The sequence below is a fragment of the Molothrus aeneus genome, chromosome 26, assembly GCF_037042795.1.
Source record: "Molothrus aeneus isolate 106 chromosome 26, BPBGC_Maene_1.0, whole genome shotgun sequence".
Taxonomy (NCBI): domain Eukaryota; kingdom Metazoa; phylum Chordata; class Aves; order Passeriformes; family Icteridae; genus Molothrus; species Molothrus aeneus.
Window position 1 is genome coordinate 3,922,806 of NC_089671.1, and position 19,356 is coordinate 3,942,161.

Consider the following 19,356-nt stretch of genomic DNA (forward strand, 5'->3'; position numbering starts at 1 on the left):
TGAGTCCACTCCAGCTGCCCATGGACCCTGGCCCACACGGTCTTACATGGACAAAGCAAAAGATGAGAAATGCTCTTCTCCACATGGAATGAGTGTCCTGTTTATTGGCTTGGGAAGGGATGCCTCAGACTCCCAAGCGGAAATGGAGGCGTTGTGTCTTTGCAGGGGACCTTTATACCCGAGGAAAGGGGGCGGGGAAAGAGGACTGCAGCCAATGGGATACCATTGGGGAGGGGCCAGGGGAGGGGTAACCTGGGGCCAAACCACCAGGGAGTATAGCAGAGGGGTGCATGAGGGAAAGACCATGTGATGGGAGAAGGGAAATGGCAATCTCCGTGACATAACATACTCAGTACAAATTTCAAATCACCCAGTGCAAAACAACAACTAAAAAAACTATTTAGTGCAATACAACACTGGTGGGCCGGCCGCTGAGGTGTCCCCAGCGCCCGGGGTGCAGCTGCCCCAGGTGTGACCCTCATGGCCACCACACTGAGGTTGTCCCGCTGTCCCCAGGCCAGCATCGGAGTACTCGAGCCCGGGCAGGCCCCTGAGCTGCCTGGTGGATGAGAACACCCCCATCGGCGGCACCAACGGCGCGTCCTGCGGGCAGGCGGCGGATCCGCGGCTGGCCGAGAGGAGGGTGCGCTCGCAGAGGCACAGGAACTACATGAGCAGGACTCACCTGCACACCCCTCCCGACCTGCCCGAGGGATATGGTATGGAAATCCACGGGGGTCACTTGTGGGGCTCTCAAGAAACGGGGAAAATGGGGTTGTGTCTTCTCATGTGGAAGATATTTTCATTCCTTAGTTGAAGGAAATCGGTCTTTGTGAGTCTTCATGCTGCGTTTTTTGTTCTTATATTTATTAATTTGTCTTGATTTCACAGAGCAAAGGACAACTCAGCAAGGTCAGGTCTATTTTCTGCATACTCAAACTGGTGTCAGCACGTGGCACGATCCAAGAGTACCTAGGTAAGAAATGATGGAAGTACCCTTAATATTTCAAATCAAAATCATTTAGGCAGTGCTCTCCTCAAAGTTTTCTCTGGCTAATATTTCTGATTCTTGGCCCCTGGCTAATATTTCTGATTCTTGGCCCTTAATACATTATTTTAACATGTCATTCATCAAAATGAATTAGTCTGTCTTCCCCAGTTCTTCAAGTTGGTATTGTAATGAAAAAATGGAAAACTAAGAAATAAATTACAGTAGTGTTTTGGAAACAGGAACAGTTCACTGATTCTAGATTTTGCATATGAATTAGAGCCAAGTCCAGATTTTAGTACTCTGCAACATAATGAAAAAAACCAGTAGAATCTGAACACTTCCAAAAGAAGTTCCATCAAGATACTTCAGTGAAAACTGGGCTGGATTGAAACAGTCAAACTGCTTTTCCTGTTGCAATTATCTTAACACTTGGAAAAAAACAAATCCTAAGTATTTTAAATTCCATGTTCTTATTTACACAGTACACATGTACATAGTGTTCATGAAAGTACATGTGATTATTGCTGATGTGTTTGAAAGGAAAGGATGATAGTGGAAATTATTAGTAGCTTCTGATTGTCCTTTAAATAACTAAGAAATCCTGTTGTAAATGATAATAAATCCTCTTGTAAACACTTGCCTCCTAAAGTCCAGGAATGGTGGTGTGAGATTTGTGTGGTTTGAAATTGGCAGATTTGAAATCGAATTTTGTTACTGTTTTTCTGTTGGAAGATTGTACCTTGCTTTGATGCACTGCCTGCAGAGCTGAGGCTGCAGTTGTGTAGGAAGTCAGTGACTTGTATATTATGCAAAACCAGGCTCTAAAAAAAACCAATATGAAGATCTAATCCTTAAGTTTGGGGTGTGATAGTTCTGTGTGCAGTCTAAGTCAGCACTGCCCTGAGGTGTGGCAGCACAAACAGCAGGAGTGTCTCTGAGAACAAGAATTGTTTGCATGAGGATAGAATTTATGTCATTTCTAAGGAATATTTTATTTTTGAGGCTAATAGCCACAGTCATGCAGTCCAGCAGCAGTGTTGTGTTCATGGGGAACAGCAGCAGCAGTTCCACCCCAGAGCTTCATGTTTCCATTAGCGGCTCCTGGAGTCTTTGGAATCCCTGCAGACTGCACCTTTTAAGGCATTCTGTCCCTTGGCTCTTCCCTCCCTCAGCTCCCATGATTTTGGGAGAGCTGAACACCTTTGGGAAGAGCTGCACTGGACACTGTGAGGGGTCTGAGGTGTGAATTGCATCCATGAATAACCAGTGTGTATTTTTGGAGACCAGCATTTGTTTTCAAGTTTACATCTTCCTAATTTCAGCAGAATTTTTCTCGAAACCTATTGAGCCACCTCTGCGTGTCTCAGGGCAGAGCTGAGTCATTGTTCATCTGCTTGATTTGAAATCGTTTGTTAGAGAGCTGTTTGCTTCCCACAGGCTCCTGGGGTTCTGGGGCAAAACAGCCAGTGCCATGCACATCCCATGTGTAATTCTTCATGGAAAGTCTAACTCTTCAGAAATACAGTTTTGTTTTGTATGAGTTTCTAAAGTGTGATTCACAGCTTCTTACGTGACTAATGTTGTTTTAAAAAATGTTTTCTGTCAGAATTGGTGCAGAACTGCAATTCCATTTTGACAAATATGGCATTGGTCTTTGTTTTTGCTTGAAGCCTCTATTAATGTAACAGCTGAAGTTAGTTTGTGAAATGAGGGCCATTTGATAAGAACTTTTTTCCCCACGGCATGTGTTCTGGGGTGTGTGTTTTTGCTGTGGTGGGCTTGTACCTTGGGAGCAGAGATTCCAGCTGAACAGATCAGGTTTCTGAGACAATACATTTTCTCAGACTTCATGGAATTGTTCTGTTACATTTACGCTTGTTTGGCTCGGAGGCCAATTGCTGAGGTATTTTTCATTTTATATTTGTTTTCACAGGGATCTTAGCAACATCAATTGTGAAGAGCTTGGTCCACTGCCTCCTGGATGGGAGATCCGAAATACAGCAACGGGCAGGGTTTATTTTGTTGACCATAACAACAGAACGACGCAGTTCACGGACCCGCGGCTCTCTGCAAACCTGCACTTGGTCCTCAAGTGAGTCTGGAGCTTGCTTTGGGTCGGGTGGCTCTGCCATGCCGGGAGCCTTTGAGGAGTATTTCTTTGCCACATCACCAATTTACCCTGTTTCACGGCAAAGATGAGCTTGAAAAAAGCCTGCAGGAGCATTTAGGCAGGAATGTGGCTGTTGTGATGCACAGGGGGAGGGAAGCAAGTGCTGTCTGATTGCAAAGATTGGCCCATAGATTTTTTTTTTTGTTCCTAACAGCAAGAGAGGGACTTTGTTTTCTTTATACTTCATTCTATTTTCAGTTATGAAGAACTCGTTTTAAAATAAGTTGCGTGTGAGCCAGTGATGTCAAATACTGATGAGTTAGGAAGGAGTGCACAAGTGCCCAGCTATTCTCCTGGAGTAAAGGAGAAATAACTCAGCTCCTGCCTTCAGTTTTAGAGTAGGACTAGTTGGTATATTCTCAAAATAAGGCCAAAATAATTCAACTCGGTTGTTTTACAAAAAGGATAAAACAGAAACCGCATTTGTTCTGCCTTCGTGTTTTGATATCATAATTTCATCTCACAGTTTTAAAAAGAGAAGGGGGAACTTTAAAGAATTCTGGCTCGTGTTTTATTCCCTAGGCACTCATTACACACTGGGGATTTTCTACTAAAAATGGAAACCAAAAAGCAAACAAATATTTCTTTTTTCTCTCATTTTTTTTCTCTCAGACGGCTTGTACGAGGTACTTGTGAGTTTGATTCTATTGTTCCTCCTGCTAAAACCTTTTAATGCTCTTGGGAAACACCTGTAAAGTACTGAGTAGGTGTTAAGTGGAAGAAACAATGAAGAGTTGGTTGGATGGAAAGCCAGGCAGCCCTGCGTGAGGAGTCAGTAGGAGGAATAGTCCTGAAAGGAAGTGAATCATTGGGAAGAAAAGCTGAAGGAAAGACTAATGGGAACAAGCAGGAAAAGACAAAGCTGAGGAATGGAAAGTCATATCCAGGAGACAGCATGTCTTTCGTGCATTACACAAAAGCTGTCTAGCCTCTACCCAATATACATTGAACCTCACACCCCAAGAGGGAGAGGAGCCTAAATACAGAAAAGATGTGTTTTGTTTAGAGAAATCATTGTTTTTGTATGTGTAGTTACAGGACTTTAGTAAGCTGCCATCATCCCGACACTTTGGGTGCCTTTTTTTTTTTTTAGTTTAAAATAAATCACTACTCATTTTAGCTGAATTGAAATTGGTGGTTTGAAAACAAAATGATCTTGAAAAAAATCAGCAGTGAAGGAGCATATTCGTGTTTGAAACACAGAAAAGTTCCTAAAATCAATTCAGATTCAATTATTTTACTTCAAGAAAAACTTCAGACCCTCTTAGCTACAGCAGTGCAGTTCTGAAGCTGTAGAGAGCTCAGTGAACTGTGTGTATTTGACAAACTGGCCTCCTCAGGTGGGTTATTTTGAAACGGCAGAAGGGGCACAGTAGCCCTACATGGACTGTGGAGGACAGATAACAGAGCTACCTTTGTTAGCAGGAAAATCCAATTTGACTTTTAATTTCCAGAATCACAGAACCATTTAGCATTTATTTGAACTTAGAGTTCTCCTACAGTGTGCTGAAGTTCTTCATTTGTCCATCTGTCTTTCATTAGGAAAGGATTTCAGAAACTCACCCAGCAGTGTCATCAGCAAAGTCTGCTGCCTGATAAATCATTTTTGGTGTTTATTCTTTTATTACACCGAACAGGATGTGTGAAAGTTTCCCCTACCTTGAGCCCACCTCCTAGTTTGTTCTTCAAAAAACAAACAAAAAAGTATTTTGCCTTAGGCTGTCATTTTGTAAATTATCAAAGGAATAAGTTTAGACTTCATGTGGGATGGGTGTGATAGAGTTGTAGGTTCAAAGGCATGAGAAAAAGTTTACTCTCAGTGATACTTTTTCTGTTGAGCTGAGTAAAATCATTTGCTCTTCCAGTTATGACATTGTAAGTTATGAAAATAATCAGACTTGGTACCCAGTTCTGTTCTAAGACATTGACCAAGAGTTTGTGATAATTTTGATAAGCTATGGCACCTGAAGAGTATTTAGTTGTATCCTTAAGGCACTGTATGGATCAAGCATGGTCACTCAGCTGTGAAAACAAACTGAGAAATGAGATTTAGTGACCTCAAGCACTGCAGGTTGTTTAGCTAATACTGCACTGATCGTTTTTAGTCAAATCTGGAAAATGGCATTTTATTTTTCTCCTCTTAGCACTTCCTTATTTTGGGAAGCACTGTGTGGAGAAAAGTAATGATTTCATTTGATGCTAAAATCCTGCTCTTTTCAGAGATTACATTTCCTTTAAGAATGACCCTGTCTAGCTTTGTGCTTTGGGGAACTGTGACTTTTTACCCTTAAATGTGTTATGGAGGGGTGCTCACTTTAGTTTATAAATTTGGCCTTCTCTGGTAGTCCTATACAAGGAATGTTTTCACTTAGTCTTCCTTATGGAATTAGAAATTCCTGATGATAGAATAAGGATTTAGCTTTAATACTGTATGAAGTAAATACAATTTAAATGAGATTCATATTTAAAACTAATCACAAGTGAAAGTTACCATGCACATGGCACAAATGACATAGAGCCACAGAACCAGAGCCAGTGTTTGTCTAAATTATTACAATGATTTGTATTTTTCTGGGTGTCCCTGTGGAAAAGTCAGAAGGTGAATTTTGGTTGGCCAGGAGAGTTTTCTACTAGGCCTTGTCTCAAAACAGACATTGAAATGTAAATTTCATTGAAATTATAAAATACATTAAAATAAATTCATTATAATTAAGAAATTTTAAATTTAATTTCTGAAATGAAATTATAAAATACATTAAAACAGTGTTTGGTTCCATCTATTTTTTGTTTGATCTTTAAAAAAAAAGAACTAGCCTTCGACTGGAAAACATTCTAAATTGTGATGTTTCTTATTTATCCAGTAAATGTAGGGTATTCTCATGTGTTCCATAGAGAGATGATATTCTTAGGCTTTAAAAATACAGTTTTTATCCTGTGTTGCTTGAGAATGCCATCCTAAAAAGCTATAAAAATATCCACTCACTGTGTACAAGAAACGACACAGAGAGAACATCTCTGCAACATGATCCATTTACTTTTCCTAGTAAGAAGTCAGATTTACCAAATCTCTTAGAATTGCTAGTAAAAATACTTGTTTATCTGTGCCAATTAGTTCCATGTGAACTCCCACATTCCTGTGGTCCAGACTAGGCCAGGTACAAGGGACAAGGTCCCTGCCAAGCTGCCAGTACAAACATCTTTTTGTAAGCTTACTCTTTTCCAGACAAGCCATTTAAAACAGACTATGGTATTGACTGGAGATTAGAGGCAGAGTGTTTGGCAGATCCCTGGATTTTAAAATGGAGGAAGGGAAAACACGCAAAGGAAATATGGAAACGGTCTCTGAGAAATTCAGTGTCAGCAGCTTAGCAGTAAAATTGTATGGATAATACCTTATTGTATGTGCTGGAACCTTTTGCATGCTTTGTAGAGTAGCACTAATAGAAATAACAAGCCCTAAAAACACCTGATAGTTGCCAAGAAAGACAGACCCATATGTCTTTAGTCAGGATAAAATCACTCTGAATTTATTCTTTACGGCCCCAGACGTTTTCAGCGTAATCACAGTAATAATCACAATACATTGAAAGCAGTTTAGGTACAATGCCTGAAGGTTTCAGGGGAGAGCAGGGGCTGGATGAAGGGTGTCTGAGGCAGCTGTGTGTGCTTGCAGCCGGCAGAACCAGCTGAAGGACCAGCAGCAGCAGCAGCAGCAGCAGGTGGTGTCCCTGTGCCAGCTCCCGGACGAGGCCGAGTGCCTGACGGTGCCGCGCTACAAGCGGGACCTGGTGCAGAAGCTCAAGATCCTGCGGCAGGAGCTGTCCCAGCAGCAGCCCCAGGCTGGCCACTGTCGGATCGAGGTCTCCAGGGAGGAGATTTTTGAGGTAACTCGAGATTTTGCCCCGTTTCTTAACAGGGAGGTTGTTTATAGCTGGGTAGAGGAGTTGTTCACTTAGCTGGAACCTCGGAGGCTGCAGTGCAAACGGGGATTTTCCTGTGGTGAAGAGGAGCCATTCCAGGGGGATGCCAGCACTGCCATGTATTTGACATAGAGGTCTCTACGGAAATCAAGGCAAACTTCCTCTATGGCTGGAGATGTTCAGCCTGTTTCAGGGACTGGGGAAGGAGTCTGAGCACTTCATGTGTCTTACAATCCTGTTTCCCTCCTTCCGTGTATTTGAGAAGCTGATGAGTGTTTTAGAGGGGATGTTAAAAATTCAACTCCTATTATTAGTGATCTTTGCTACAGTGTAACTTCAGTAAAACTACTACTGAATAGGATTCCTCTTCAGAGTTTGGCTTTCTTATCATCGATCTGAATTCTCTCTCCAGAATCAGACCAGTTTTACAACTGTCTGGGCTTCTGAATGGCCAGAGATGGCCACAGTGGGGTCTCTGCATTCTGTTTTGGGATGTGATTCAGCAGAATCATTCTGTTGACTTGACTAAACACATCTATAATTCATTGGCCTTTTCTGGAGAACAGTTTGTCCTTTTGAGGATTTTCACCCATCCCACCCATCCCTGTTGCATTTTTACCCCACCCACAAACTTGATCTTCCCACTGTGTTGTCACAGTTTTTCCCAGCCAAGAAAGATTTGTGTTGGTCTTCCCTTTGGAGAGTCAGATCACTTTGTGAGCAACTGAAAGAAGAAGGGAGGGAAGGCTACAGAATTATGATGTTCTTGTTCAGTCCAGTGTGTTGGGTCCCCACACACCCACCTGCCTCCTCTGTCCTGTAGATGCAGAGCTTGGGCTGATACTGGACATAAATAAGAACCAGACTTTTCTTTTTTCTCGAATTCCTTTGCATTTGTTCTGCCTTTCAACTTGCTTTCTGTGTTTCCTTGGTGAACACTTACTGACAGAGGAATAATCCTGTAGATTTACTGGGATGGCATTGCTGATTCCATTCTTAAGGTGCTTCTTGGAGGCTGGCACATGTGTTTTACCCAGAGGACAAGCTCCACCCTTGGCTCTACAGGCTGCAAAAACCAGGAGCACTTATGGAAAACAAAAGGAGATAACTTATAAAAAAATTGTGTCACTAATGTGAGAATGAGGGACAATGTTCTGATCACTGCTCACCCCTGCAAATTTAATGGGAGGTCGTTCTTCTCATCTCCTCATCATTTTATTTGACAAGTGTTATCACATTTGGTGAAAACAATCTGTGATTTGAGAAACTGATGAAGATCAGAAAATAATGTCCCCTTTAGGAGTGTTCCCTTTGGACTCGAGTCTGAAACTCCCTTCACTTCCAATACACAGCAGCAGCTTTTACTCTGTAAACAGCAGTTCATAAAAGGAAGTGTTGTGTGTTTACAGGAATCCTACAGGCAAGTCATGAAGATGAGGCCAAAAGACCTGTGGAAACGATTGATGATAAAATTTCGTGGGGAGGAGGGCCTTGATTATGGAGGTGTGGCCAGGTAAACAGTGGCTCCTCTGTCTTTCCCCTGCACCCAACCCTGCCAGCCTTCCCTGTGCTTTGAATCCTCAACCAGCCCAGCTTCTTTTGTATTATTCTTATTTAGTTTTATTTCTGTAACAGATTAAATGTCAGAAGAACATATAGCTCTAGGTAGTATTGTAAAAGAAAAACTGCATCAAAAAAAACCCCTAATTTATTGAAAATAAAACGCAGATAACACATCATGTCAAATATCTGTCATATGTGAGAGGTTTTGGTATCTATAGAAATTAGCATATTTTTCTTTGGTTAGTGAAGTTTGGGTATCTGAGAATATATGCCACTAAATACTTGGCTTTATGGCACATTTTTAACCAAAGAATGCTTTATTGCAAACTGTCACTTCTGTTTGAAGCAAAATGTTGCCACCAGCAGTTGGTGGGCAACTTCAGTCTGTCAATAGTCTGAGGTTATTTTCCCTTATAATAAGGTGACATTCCCAATTGTCAGCCCATTATTTACTGATTTGTGAACACATAATTAAAACTTGAATTAAAGATATCCATTACCTTAAAGATGGTTTCTATCAAAAGCTTTTATTCCAGCATCTTTCTATTCAAGTGAATACATAATGTCTTGTCTTAGTGTGTCATGGATGTAGGAGAATCACAGTCAGAAACTCTTGGAAATGAGTAACCTGAAGGAAAATCTTGGAAAGCTGTCAGGTGTTGTGTGGTTACTGAGCTAGTAAAAATAATTCTGATTTCAGCCATATCTCAGCATGTTCAGAGATAACTTCACTCACATTTATGTTTAATAGCAAGATTAAAAAAAAATCAGAGTGTTTTGAAAGGATTCTCAGTGTAGGAATGCATTTGTCTGTAGAGTACCAATAAATTCTTTTCTTTTCTAGGGAGTGGCTGTACCTGCTGTCCCATGAAATGTTGAATCCATACTATGGGCTCTTCCAGTACTCCCGAGATGACATTTACACGCTGCAAATCAACCCCGACTCCGCTGTCAACCCGGTAGGGCTGGTGCCAGTGCTGTGAATCAGGACCAGAACTCAAACACACACCTGGACAGGGCTCAACACTTAGGAGCCAAATTCTTACAGTTGCTACTGCTGGACACTGAATTTGTACAATGATATGATAGTTTCTTTTTTTGCACCGATCAAACTTCTCAAATGTGTTCTTAATTTTCTGTCAGATGTCAATTTATGATTCCTTTGGGAGAAATTCGGTTTGATTGTTACTTGTAAGACTCCTGGACTGGAAGTGAAATGCTCATGCATGAAAACAAACCAAAACCTCTACACAGGGTTTGGGCTTGGGGTTTTCTTCTTTTCTGGGTGTTGAAGTTTTGTCTCATGCTCGGCAGTGGGGCTGTCACTCAGTGGAATGGCCTTGTCTCTGCTCTGTTCCAGGAACACTTGTCCTATTTCCACTTTGTGGGCAGGATCATGGGGATGGCTGTGTTCCATGGGCACTACATTGACGGCGGCTTCACGTTGCCTTTCTACAAGCAGTTGCTTGGGAAGCCAATTACTTTGGATGACATGGAATTGGTGGACCCTGATCTCCATAACAGCTTAGTTTGGATACTGTATGTACTCTGTAGGGTACCTCTGGATGTTAGAATGCTGTCTCTGTTATGAGATAATGGTCCTAAATCCTGGAAATGAGGTGTATTTTGATCTCCTTCTCAGGCAGATTTAAGAAATATCTCACACAGTTCAGGTTCTTTAAGGCTAAAATGTTAAAACTACTCAAATTTTAGGAGGGAGGTGTGTGGAGTTAATATTAATTTGTTAATTTTACCTATTATTAACAGTGACAGGTTATTAAAATATAACAGTGAAACTTTGATAAAGGTTTTTTAATGTAATATAGTAAAACTGTATGTTCACCTTCTGCATCCAGGCAGGACTGTGAAATGCCATTGAAAAATGAAACTGTGCTTCTGTCAGATAGAACATGGCTGTAATATATTTGCAGAATGTTTTCCCTCAGTCATTTGCTGCTTTTCTTTGGACCAGTGAGAACGACATCACCGGGGTCCTGGACCACACGTTCTGTGTGGAGCACAACGCCTACGGGGAGATCATCCAGCACGAGCTGAAACCCAACGGCAAAAGCATCCCCGTGACTGAGGAGAACAAAAAGGAATATGTCAGGTACATCAGGAGCTTTTCCCAGGGCTCTTTTTCGATTTCCGACACTGGGGAGGAGCTGTTAATGAAGTCATTACTGATACAGTCTCCTCTGCATGACAAAAGTGCAACTCTTAATTCATTTATCTCGGTAGTAGAAGAGTTCTTGCTTAAAATTGCTGTGTGAGAAGTGATACAGGAATGCTGGATTTACTTCAACAATTACACTGTTGAAGTAATGGTCAGTGTTGTGCTTTGGGTTTTGCTGAGGGGTTGTGCAGTGCTCTGCTGTAATCCTGTCAGTGGGGCCGTGGTTTGGGGCTGGATAAATGGAATTGCAGCTTTATTGTATTTGAATACATCCTCCACAAACCAATTTGCACTTGCTCACAGACTTTATGTGAACTGGCGGTTTTTACGAGGAATCGAAGCTCAGTTTCTGGCGCTGCAGAAGGGATTTAATGAAGTAATCCCACAACATCTGCTGAAGACATTTGATGAGAAGGAGCTGGAGGTCAGTGCAGCAGTGTTGTGTTGTGTGTCAGGTGTAATGAGGCTCTCAGAGCTGTGAAATGTGGGGCAGTCCCGGCTGTCCTGGTGTGCTCTGAGCTGGGATGAGGGGCAGGGCAAGGCCTGAGCAGCTCAGGGGTGCCTGCCGTGAGAGCTGTGGCAGTGTTCCTGGAGGTGACAGCTGACAGCAACTGCACAAGTGGCTCCCCTGTAGCTCAAACCCCTCTGAGCCTTCTGAGGACCTGCAGTGACCTCGGGCTGTGTCACTGCTCTGGCAGAGTCCTGGTGCAGAGTTCTCCCAGGGCAGTTTCCTCATGTGAAATTCAATGCTGCCAGGAGAACAGGCTGTCAGCCCTTAGTGCACTGCCCTGAACGGTGTCAGGCACCTGGGCTTTGCAGAGCTCAGTTCTGCCAGACTCCATTGGTCCTGTAAATCCAGCAGAAGGAAAGGTGCTGTCACAAATAAGTGTGCTACAGAGTGTCAGGATCAGCGTCCAAAAAATATTCTCTGAAGGAAATCCACAGATCCCAAGCTTGCTTTAAACTGAAATGGAATTGCAGTCTGTGGAGTTGAGGGGGTTGCCATGTAAAATGGCCACAGGTGAATTATTCACATGTGCTTGTGATCCCTGGGCTGGAACGTGGTGATTGCTCCTCCTTTATCCTGAATATTCTCACTCCCTGCAGTGAGGCAGCCATGCTGCTAACCCTGAACCATTTTGCAGCTGTAGAATAAGAAAGGGGAAGGTCCACTCTTCTTAGTCATAAAAATGTCTTCAGAATTATGATCACATCCTCCCTGGACTGAACCCGATCCATTGTGGATCTCCCTTCAGGAGCACTGAAGGCTCAGTGTCAGCTCTGTCCTTTGTGTGGTATCACAGGAACAAGATTCCTTTGGGGCTCCAGAGCTGGACCAGCCAAACTGCACCCTGGGCCATGCTCCTGAAAGAAATACTGAGGTCAAATGTGAATTATACAGGGGTGCAATCTGTGCTTCTGTTTAACTGACAGGTCAAGGCCCTCTTGTCTAAGCTTGAAATGGTTGTTTGGGTTCTTTTTAATTTGATTGGAGACCATGTGAGAAATGGTTTGTGTACAGAGGTAAAATTAAAAAAAACAAAGAAAGATATATTTCTGCATTGTTTAAGATGAGGGAGAAGTTATAATTTGCCTTTGGTATAAAATCTATCCATTTTCCACTATAATTTCTTCATAATTTGGCTCCAAACCCACTTTTATACCAGTGATGAAATAATATAATAAATCCATTTTTAATTTACAGCTCATCATTTGTGGACTGGGAAAAATCGATGTTAACGACTGGAAGGCAAATACCAGGTTAAAACACTGTACCCCCGACAGCAACATCGTCAAGTGGTTCTGGAAGGCTGTGGAGCTCTTCGACGAGGAGAGGAGGGCGCGGCTGCTGCAGTTCGTGACCGGCTCCTCGCGGGTGCCTCTGCAGGGCTTCAAGGCGCTCCAAGGTAACGCCCGGGGCTGCGCTGGAGCGCGGGCATCAGCTGGAGGTGGGGCTGCAGCTGCCCTGCGACTTCTAAAGAGCCGTTCCAATGGCTGAGTGCAATCACCAGCGGCTTCTCTGTGTGTCTGGTGCTTTCTTAGGCAGGTGCAAATGGCTCTTTTATTTCATTTCTTCACTTCCTTCTCCGGCAGGAGGTTGGGATCAGCTCAGATCTTAGAGGGGTTCCAGAAGCCAGGGTTTTAATTCCTACCTTTTACAAGCCCTCATCAGTTGTACAGCTCTTTTAGACTGAAATGCAGTAACACAACTCAAGCCCAGACTCTTCTTTAACAGCAGAGTCCCCATGAGAAACAGTGACCCTCTGAATTCTATTTTTAATGGCTGCTCAGACCAGGATTCCAGTTTTGCTCAGGTTGGGACATTTGTAGCTGCTTCTGTCCTTTGTGGCATCTTCAGTGCAGATCAAGTCTAAACAGTGGCTGTGCTGCAGTCTTTTTTCTTTAGCAGAGACATTAAAGGGATTTCTATAGTCAGATTAATTTAATAAAATTATAAGGAATTGACATTGTGATACTGTGGGATTTCAGTGGAATTAGCCACTGTTCAAGACCTGTTATGAAACAGGGACAGGTACAGCTGTGTAAGTTTTGTTCTATAGGAGGGCTGAGAGAAGATAAATTAAAAACTGTTGGAATTTTTCAGTACACTGTGCAAAAAAGCTGATTTGTTCTTCCTGATCAGTGCTTTTTTCCTTGCCTTTCCTTTAAATAACTGCAGGGCTGTCTGGGTGGGCAGGGAGGGGTCTGTCTCACAACCACTGGGACTTTGCAGTTTTTCCCTGCCTGTTTATGATTTCATCTGCCTTGCTGCAGAGCCTCTCTTTGTATTTTAGTTGCTGTCTTGTTGCAGTGCACCAAAGGCATTTCATGTTATTCCACCCAGTAACAGAGATGTGCTCTGGGTTTTCAGGTGCTGCAGGCCCACGACTCTTCACAATACACCAGATTGATGCCAGCACTAATAATTTGCCTAAAGCTCATACCTGGTAAGGCTTTCTCAGTTCTCTCTTGTGATCTGTAGCTTAAAGACCAATCTGCTGTCAGAGTATTTGGAGCAGTTTTACTTCTTTTGTCTTTTATGACATAATGAAAGCTGTCCCTTAGGGAGCAGCAGAGGTGTGAAATCTGGAGATGGCTTTTGTTTAATGGAGCTGGGTGGCCTCCCTTCCTTCATGAAGCCTTGCTGGCAGCATCTGCAGCTCAGTGAGGTGGGGCAGAGCTGAAACCTCTGTGCTTGTGCTTCCCCCCAGCTTCAACAGGATCGACATTCCTGCCTACGAGAGCTACGAGAAGCTCTACGAGAAGCTGCTCACGGCCATCGAGGAGACCTGTGGCTTTGCTGTGGAATGACCCTGCCAGCCTCTCCCACACTCTATTTATACTCCTGTCAGCCAGAAAGCCCTTCCTTCCCTCAGCCAAGACTCAAGAAATGCTTGAAATACAGGAAACTTTCCCTTTTCTACACTAGGACATTGGGAGGGAAAGGACAACTTTTGGATTTTTTTTTTTTAAATTTTTAAATTTTTTTATTTCAAGAAAATAGGTTCTGTGGTTCCTGCCATAGGATCATTCAGCTGCTATTAAAAACTAATATCTTGAACATACAGAATGCTGACTTTTCCTACATTTCAACAGTTAAGCAGTATTCTATACTTAAAGACTACTACTATTTTTGTAAGAGGTAATCTATTATATTTGCCTACCTGATTTCTATTCTCAGATACCAAGACACAACTTCAGCAGTCGGTACAAGTCACGTTTCAGCCTGTTTTAAATGTATGATACTGAACAGCATCTATACCTGCTATTTTTGAAAAAAAAAAATATTTTGGATTATTCTAACTTTGCATAAAATTGGCTGAAAGAATCATTAATCTTTTTAATGAAAGCCACTTACATGTTAACTGCATTTTCTTATAGTAAACCATTATATTCTGCAATGTAAATTCCAGGTAAATGTTGCCACAGGGGCTTTTTTTATATTTTTCAAGCAGGAATTCCGAATATGACGTTTTGGGGTCCTATTTATATCACTTGTCAGATTCCTCCAGCAGAATTTCTAGTGAGTGACACAGACTATTTGGTACAGTCCTTGTGTTTACATGTGGAATAACCTTTTCTTAATGAACAGTAGATGTTTTGATTTTTTTTTTTAAACAGCATTTTTCTAACAAGTCTGTCAAGAGTACTTTTTGTTGCTTTTGACCTTAAATTAAAACACTGCATTTTTCAGCTGTTGAAGCACTGATGGGCTTTGCCAGCAGAAGCCTGTCAGCAGTTTGTTCCAGAATCCATCCTGTCCAGTCAACCAAAGTTTGTTTGAATGCAGCCAAATCATATTCTGTATTTGTTGATGCTAAAGATTTATCAGGTAAAACATGTTGTAATCTCTGTCCAGCTGCTCATGACACGTGGGTTTAAGTTACAGCTAAGGAAAAATGGTGTATTGACTGAAATATGTGTAATGTGCTTTGGAAATGAGGTTGTTGTAAGAGCACATAATTTATTGATTGTAGGGATGGAAGTAAGTATATATATGATTTATAGCATGGGTTGATCTCTTCAAAGGGGAATAAAATGCACTACCAGTAGAGGGAACTGAACTTTGATGTTAGTTTGGAAATTCTCAGTTGAGATCTGTCTGATCTGCTCTTGGTGTGTGGATAAATCAGGCTGCTTCAGAGACAGTGCCCTTCTCCTCTCAGCCATGAGAATATTTGGAATAAGTAGCAGTTTTTTTTCCAATCAGTGTTGTGTTTTTGTAACTTAGGTTACAATTAATCATCAAATCTGCACTATTTTTTCACTGCCAATGAGAAGAAAGTCAAAGGTATTGAAAATGCTGAAGGGATGGGATGTAACCAGCTGTTCCATGTTTGCAGTGTAAGTCACAGTGAACCAGCTATTTACTGTCTGTTCTGTGGAGCTTAAACTAAATTTTGCTCTGCCAAGTCTGACTGCCACAGTGAGTAAATACTACTGGATGTTGTGTGTTAGAATAGTGGGCAAGGGACTACTTTTATAGAATTGTGGTGAGAATCTGGTGAGCCAAAGCCACATGTTGGTTTGATTATTTCTGTTGTACAGCTGTTGCTGGCAGGTTTGTTCCAAGGGACTTTGCTTCCCTTTCTGGGCTGGCTGCAGGATGAGGCTACTTAGGGATGGAAACAGAAAGCCAAGAGACTTGCTGGGACAGCCAGGTTTGAAACACAGCAGAGCCTTCTCTTTTCATTTCTCCTTTCCCTTTCTTTTCTCCTTCTCCCTTTCCCTTTCTTCTTTTTCTTTTCTTTCCAGTGGACTCCTGCACTCCTGTTGAAGGGCTGCTACTTCTGCATCCCTGCTGGGCTCCCCAGGCAGCTGTGGCAGCAGTAACTCTGCCCCTGTGCAGCTCTGGGGAGCCCAGCAGGGTCCTGCCCTGAGTTGGTCACTCCAAGTGCTGCCACGGTGGGGCCATTCCAGCCCTGCCCGACTCTGCTCAGCCCCTGCCAGCTCTGAGGGCTCAGTGACTGCTGCAGGGCTCTTACAGACACTTCCTTGGGCTGTTCACAGGACACACCCCAGTGTCATGGAACTGACAGAAGGGATTTTTAAGGGCTTGGGGTTTTTTTGTTTTAGCCCCTGTGTTTGCCCAGCCTGTGGCCACAGCCTCCCTGGGCATGGAACATGGCAAATATGAAATTTGGCTGGTGGATTTATTGAATGCATAGTTATGGTCACCTTGCTGTCACAAAAGCACCTTTGGGGAGGGAGGAGATGAGCTCTGCAGAACAGAGACCTGAGATCAGCTGATAATTACATTCATTTTCACAGCAGCCTTAGCAGTACATCTGCTTTTCTACTAAACATTTTTGTATGGCATTGAGAATTTTTCTAAACTGCTACAGATATTGTAAATTTAATATATTATAGGCAAAACTAGACAAATCTGCATTGAACTTTCCATAGCTGACAGATGAGGATGAATATACCAAGTATTTTGAGTGCCTTTCTACCTTCATAAAGACTGAGAGCTTTAACTAAAGCCCCTCATCACCCAGTCAGATGTTTGTTTATCTGAAAGTGGTAAAGGGTTGATTCCTTTCCAAAATTTTGTTTCAAGAATATGTCAGCTACTTTCCCCTCAAAAAGGTGCTAAGCCTAATATTGCATTTTAACCTTGGACTTTCACCCCATGATTAATGTGAATATTTATTTCAATGTGTCCCTCTTACTGGGTTTTACTTTATCCAGTCTTTAGTTGTTTTAGAGAGATGTCACATCATGGTTTTATGCTGTTGCTTTACATTATGAATGTTTAATTATGAACAGTGACTTTTGTAGATTTCAAATATACAGTTCACAGTTGAGTTTCAGAGGATTTAATTTCTCGGTGTAAAGAGTTTTGTAATGGTGCTTTGTACAGTATGTATTCTAATTTTTTTTTTTTTTTTGCACATAGGTTCAGTTTCCCTAAACTGATTTATTTGTACCAAATTTTTGTGTTGTACTAAAGTCCAGAGCACACAAGCTGTTTTGAAATTCCTGTTCCACAACACTACATGTGTACTGAACTCCTGGTGTGTTTAAAAGGCTGCATGGATGGAAGTTCAAGCTCTGCTCCTCTGTCACAGCACCATCCTCCAGCTGGATGTAGCATCTTTTTAAACAGCACCACACAGTTAACAGGTGCCATTTGTTGTACTTTACACTATGTAGTAGGTTCCTGGCTCTGCACATCCTCAGTTCTTTGTCTGTAGTTGTAATTAGTTTATACAAGTGTAATTACTCCTCCACAAACTGACAGTTCTTAGTTTATCATTTCCATTGTATTTATTACAGAGTGTTTTAGCATTGGTATCATTGTATTTTCACCCAGCTGTTACATGAGCTTTAACAAAAAAAAAAATCTGTATAAAATGGTTTTTAAGTACTTAATGTATGTACCCATGCAGAAGTTGAGCAATAAATTGTATGCTGTTTGCACTGTCACAGCATCAATGGTTTTAAAAGTTTTAAGTTTTTCTTAATTAAATCTTTAAATGTAACAATGTCATTTTTAAGTAACTCGACTTTGTTTCAGGAGAAAATACTTGGAACTTGGTGACTTCCTATGTGGTGTTACCTGCAGTGAGGAGGGTGCTGAATGTTCTGCTCAAACACAGCAGCTCTGACTTTGCCTCTCAGGCACTGCCATGGCTTGGCAAGGGCTGTACCTCAGCACTGGTGAACAGGTGAACAGACTCCTCTCAAAACTGAGCAAAGCTACACCATCTTCCTGGAGGGAAATAAAGGCAAATTTAGTGAAGATTTGCTAAAATTGATCAACTTAGGTGATAAATATTGTCCCTTAAAGGCTTCAATTTAGCCGGGCTTACAGCAACTCCTGAAGAGGTTTGGATAGGTCAGGGTTCTGTGTTTCTGGTTTTGTGGAGAGGTTTTGGTGGGTTTTAGGTCTGCATTTCTGCAGTGAGGTGTCTCATGCTGTAACAGCTGGCTGGTTTGTTTAATCTGTAAAAGAAGCTCCTTCAGAGGTGTGGGGTTTTTTTTCCTGTTTAACTCTTTTTTCAGTGAGTGAGTGTGAATGCTCTGTGTGTTGTCAGTTCCATCAAGACACCCCCTCATGGCAACCTTTAACTATTGTATGTACAGTGCAGTTAAATCCAGCATTCCTGTATCACTCCTCACACTGCAATTTTAAGCAAGAACTATTCTACTACCAAGATAAACTAATTAGGGTTGCACTTTTGTCAGGCAGAGGAGGCTGTATCAGTAATGGACTTCATTAATATCAGCTTGATTTTATGCAATTGCTCTCAGTTCAAGTCCTCATCCCTCTGTGCTGGCAGCTCCCCAGTGTCTGGCTGGTGAAACCTGGATTTCCTGCTGGGCACTGCACTGTTTATAGCTCTGCAAGATGCTACAGGAGCTGCAGTGCCTGCTGGCAGCTCCTGCTCTCCTGGAAGCAGAACTTACAGCCTGAAATAAGGTCAAAGCTGACTGGTGAAATATTTCACCATTCTTTAGTTCTGGTTCTGTCAGTGTGAAGATGGAGTAATGAGGCTGCACCTGTGAGTGTGGGCTGTGGAAGATCAGGAATGCTGTCCATAGCTCCTTCCCAGGGTTCACCTCTTGCAGCAGCTGATCATGTACAGCTTTAGAAGAATTTGCATTGTTTTCTGTTTCAAATTCCTTTTCCCAGTGCATTTGTGGCATACAAAGAGTATTTTGTATGCCTTTGTATTTTATCAAGGCAGCAACACCAACCCTGTGAACACAACTGAAGCAGGAGTGGAAGAAGTCTCCCCTTGCTTGATGTATTTAAATTCCCAGTTACTTATGTCAGGTTTATTGCAGGCATTCTCTAACTTGGCCTTTCACAGGAAACCTGAACCTCTGATGTTCTTTCAAAGATCTTCTTGTGCTTTGTGACCTTTCCAATCCATGATTTCTGGCTAATGGTGTCAGACTGGCTTAGCAGCAACAGCCCCAGCACAGGTGCAGAGGAGCCTTAGCATCCAAGTGTTGCACCAGGAAAACTTCACTAAAGCACTCTGACTTCATCCCAGCTTCCTCTGGGTAGAGCCCAACATCACCC

General features: G+C 42.2%; 1 protein-coding gene across 1 annotated transcript in view; it reads left to right on the forward strand.

Moving 5' to 3' along the window:
* The window catches only part of SMURF2 (SMAD specific E3 ubiquitin protein ligase 2), a 61,091-nt gene extending 43,277 nt beyond the window's left edge, over positions 1-17,814 (forward strand). The window contains exons 8-19 of the mRNA XM_066565867.1: positions 517-719; positions 892-976; positions 2,925-3,083; positions 6,835-7,045; positions 8,491-8,594; positions 9,489-9,603; positions 10,005-10,183; positions 10,617-10,754; positions 11,124-11,244; positions 12,526-12,727; positions 13,693-13,768; positions 14,033-17,814. Of these exons, the coding sequence (XP_066421964.1) occupies positions 517-719; positions 892-976; positions 2,925-3,083; positions 6,835-7,045; positions 8,491-8,594; positions 9,489-9,603; positions 10,005-10,183; positions 10,617-10,754; positions 11,124-11,244; positions 12,526-12,727; positions 13,693-13,768; positions 14,033-14,132 (1,693 nt within the window). The 3' untranslated portion in view covers positions 14,133-17,814. The remainder of the gene's footprint in view (positions 1-516; positions 720-891; positions 977-2,924; positions 3,084-6,834; positions 7,046-8,490; positions 8,595-9,488; positions 9,604-10,004; positions 10,184-10,616; positions 10,755-11,123; positions 11,245-12,525; positions 12,728-13,692; positions 13,769-14,032) is intronic.
* Positions 17,815-19,356: the final 1,542 nt, after the last annotated feature.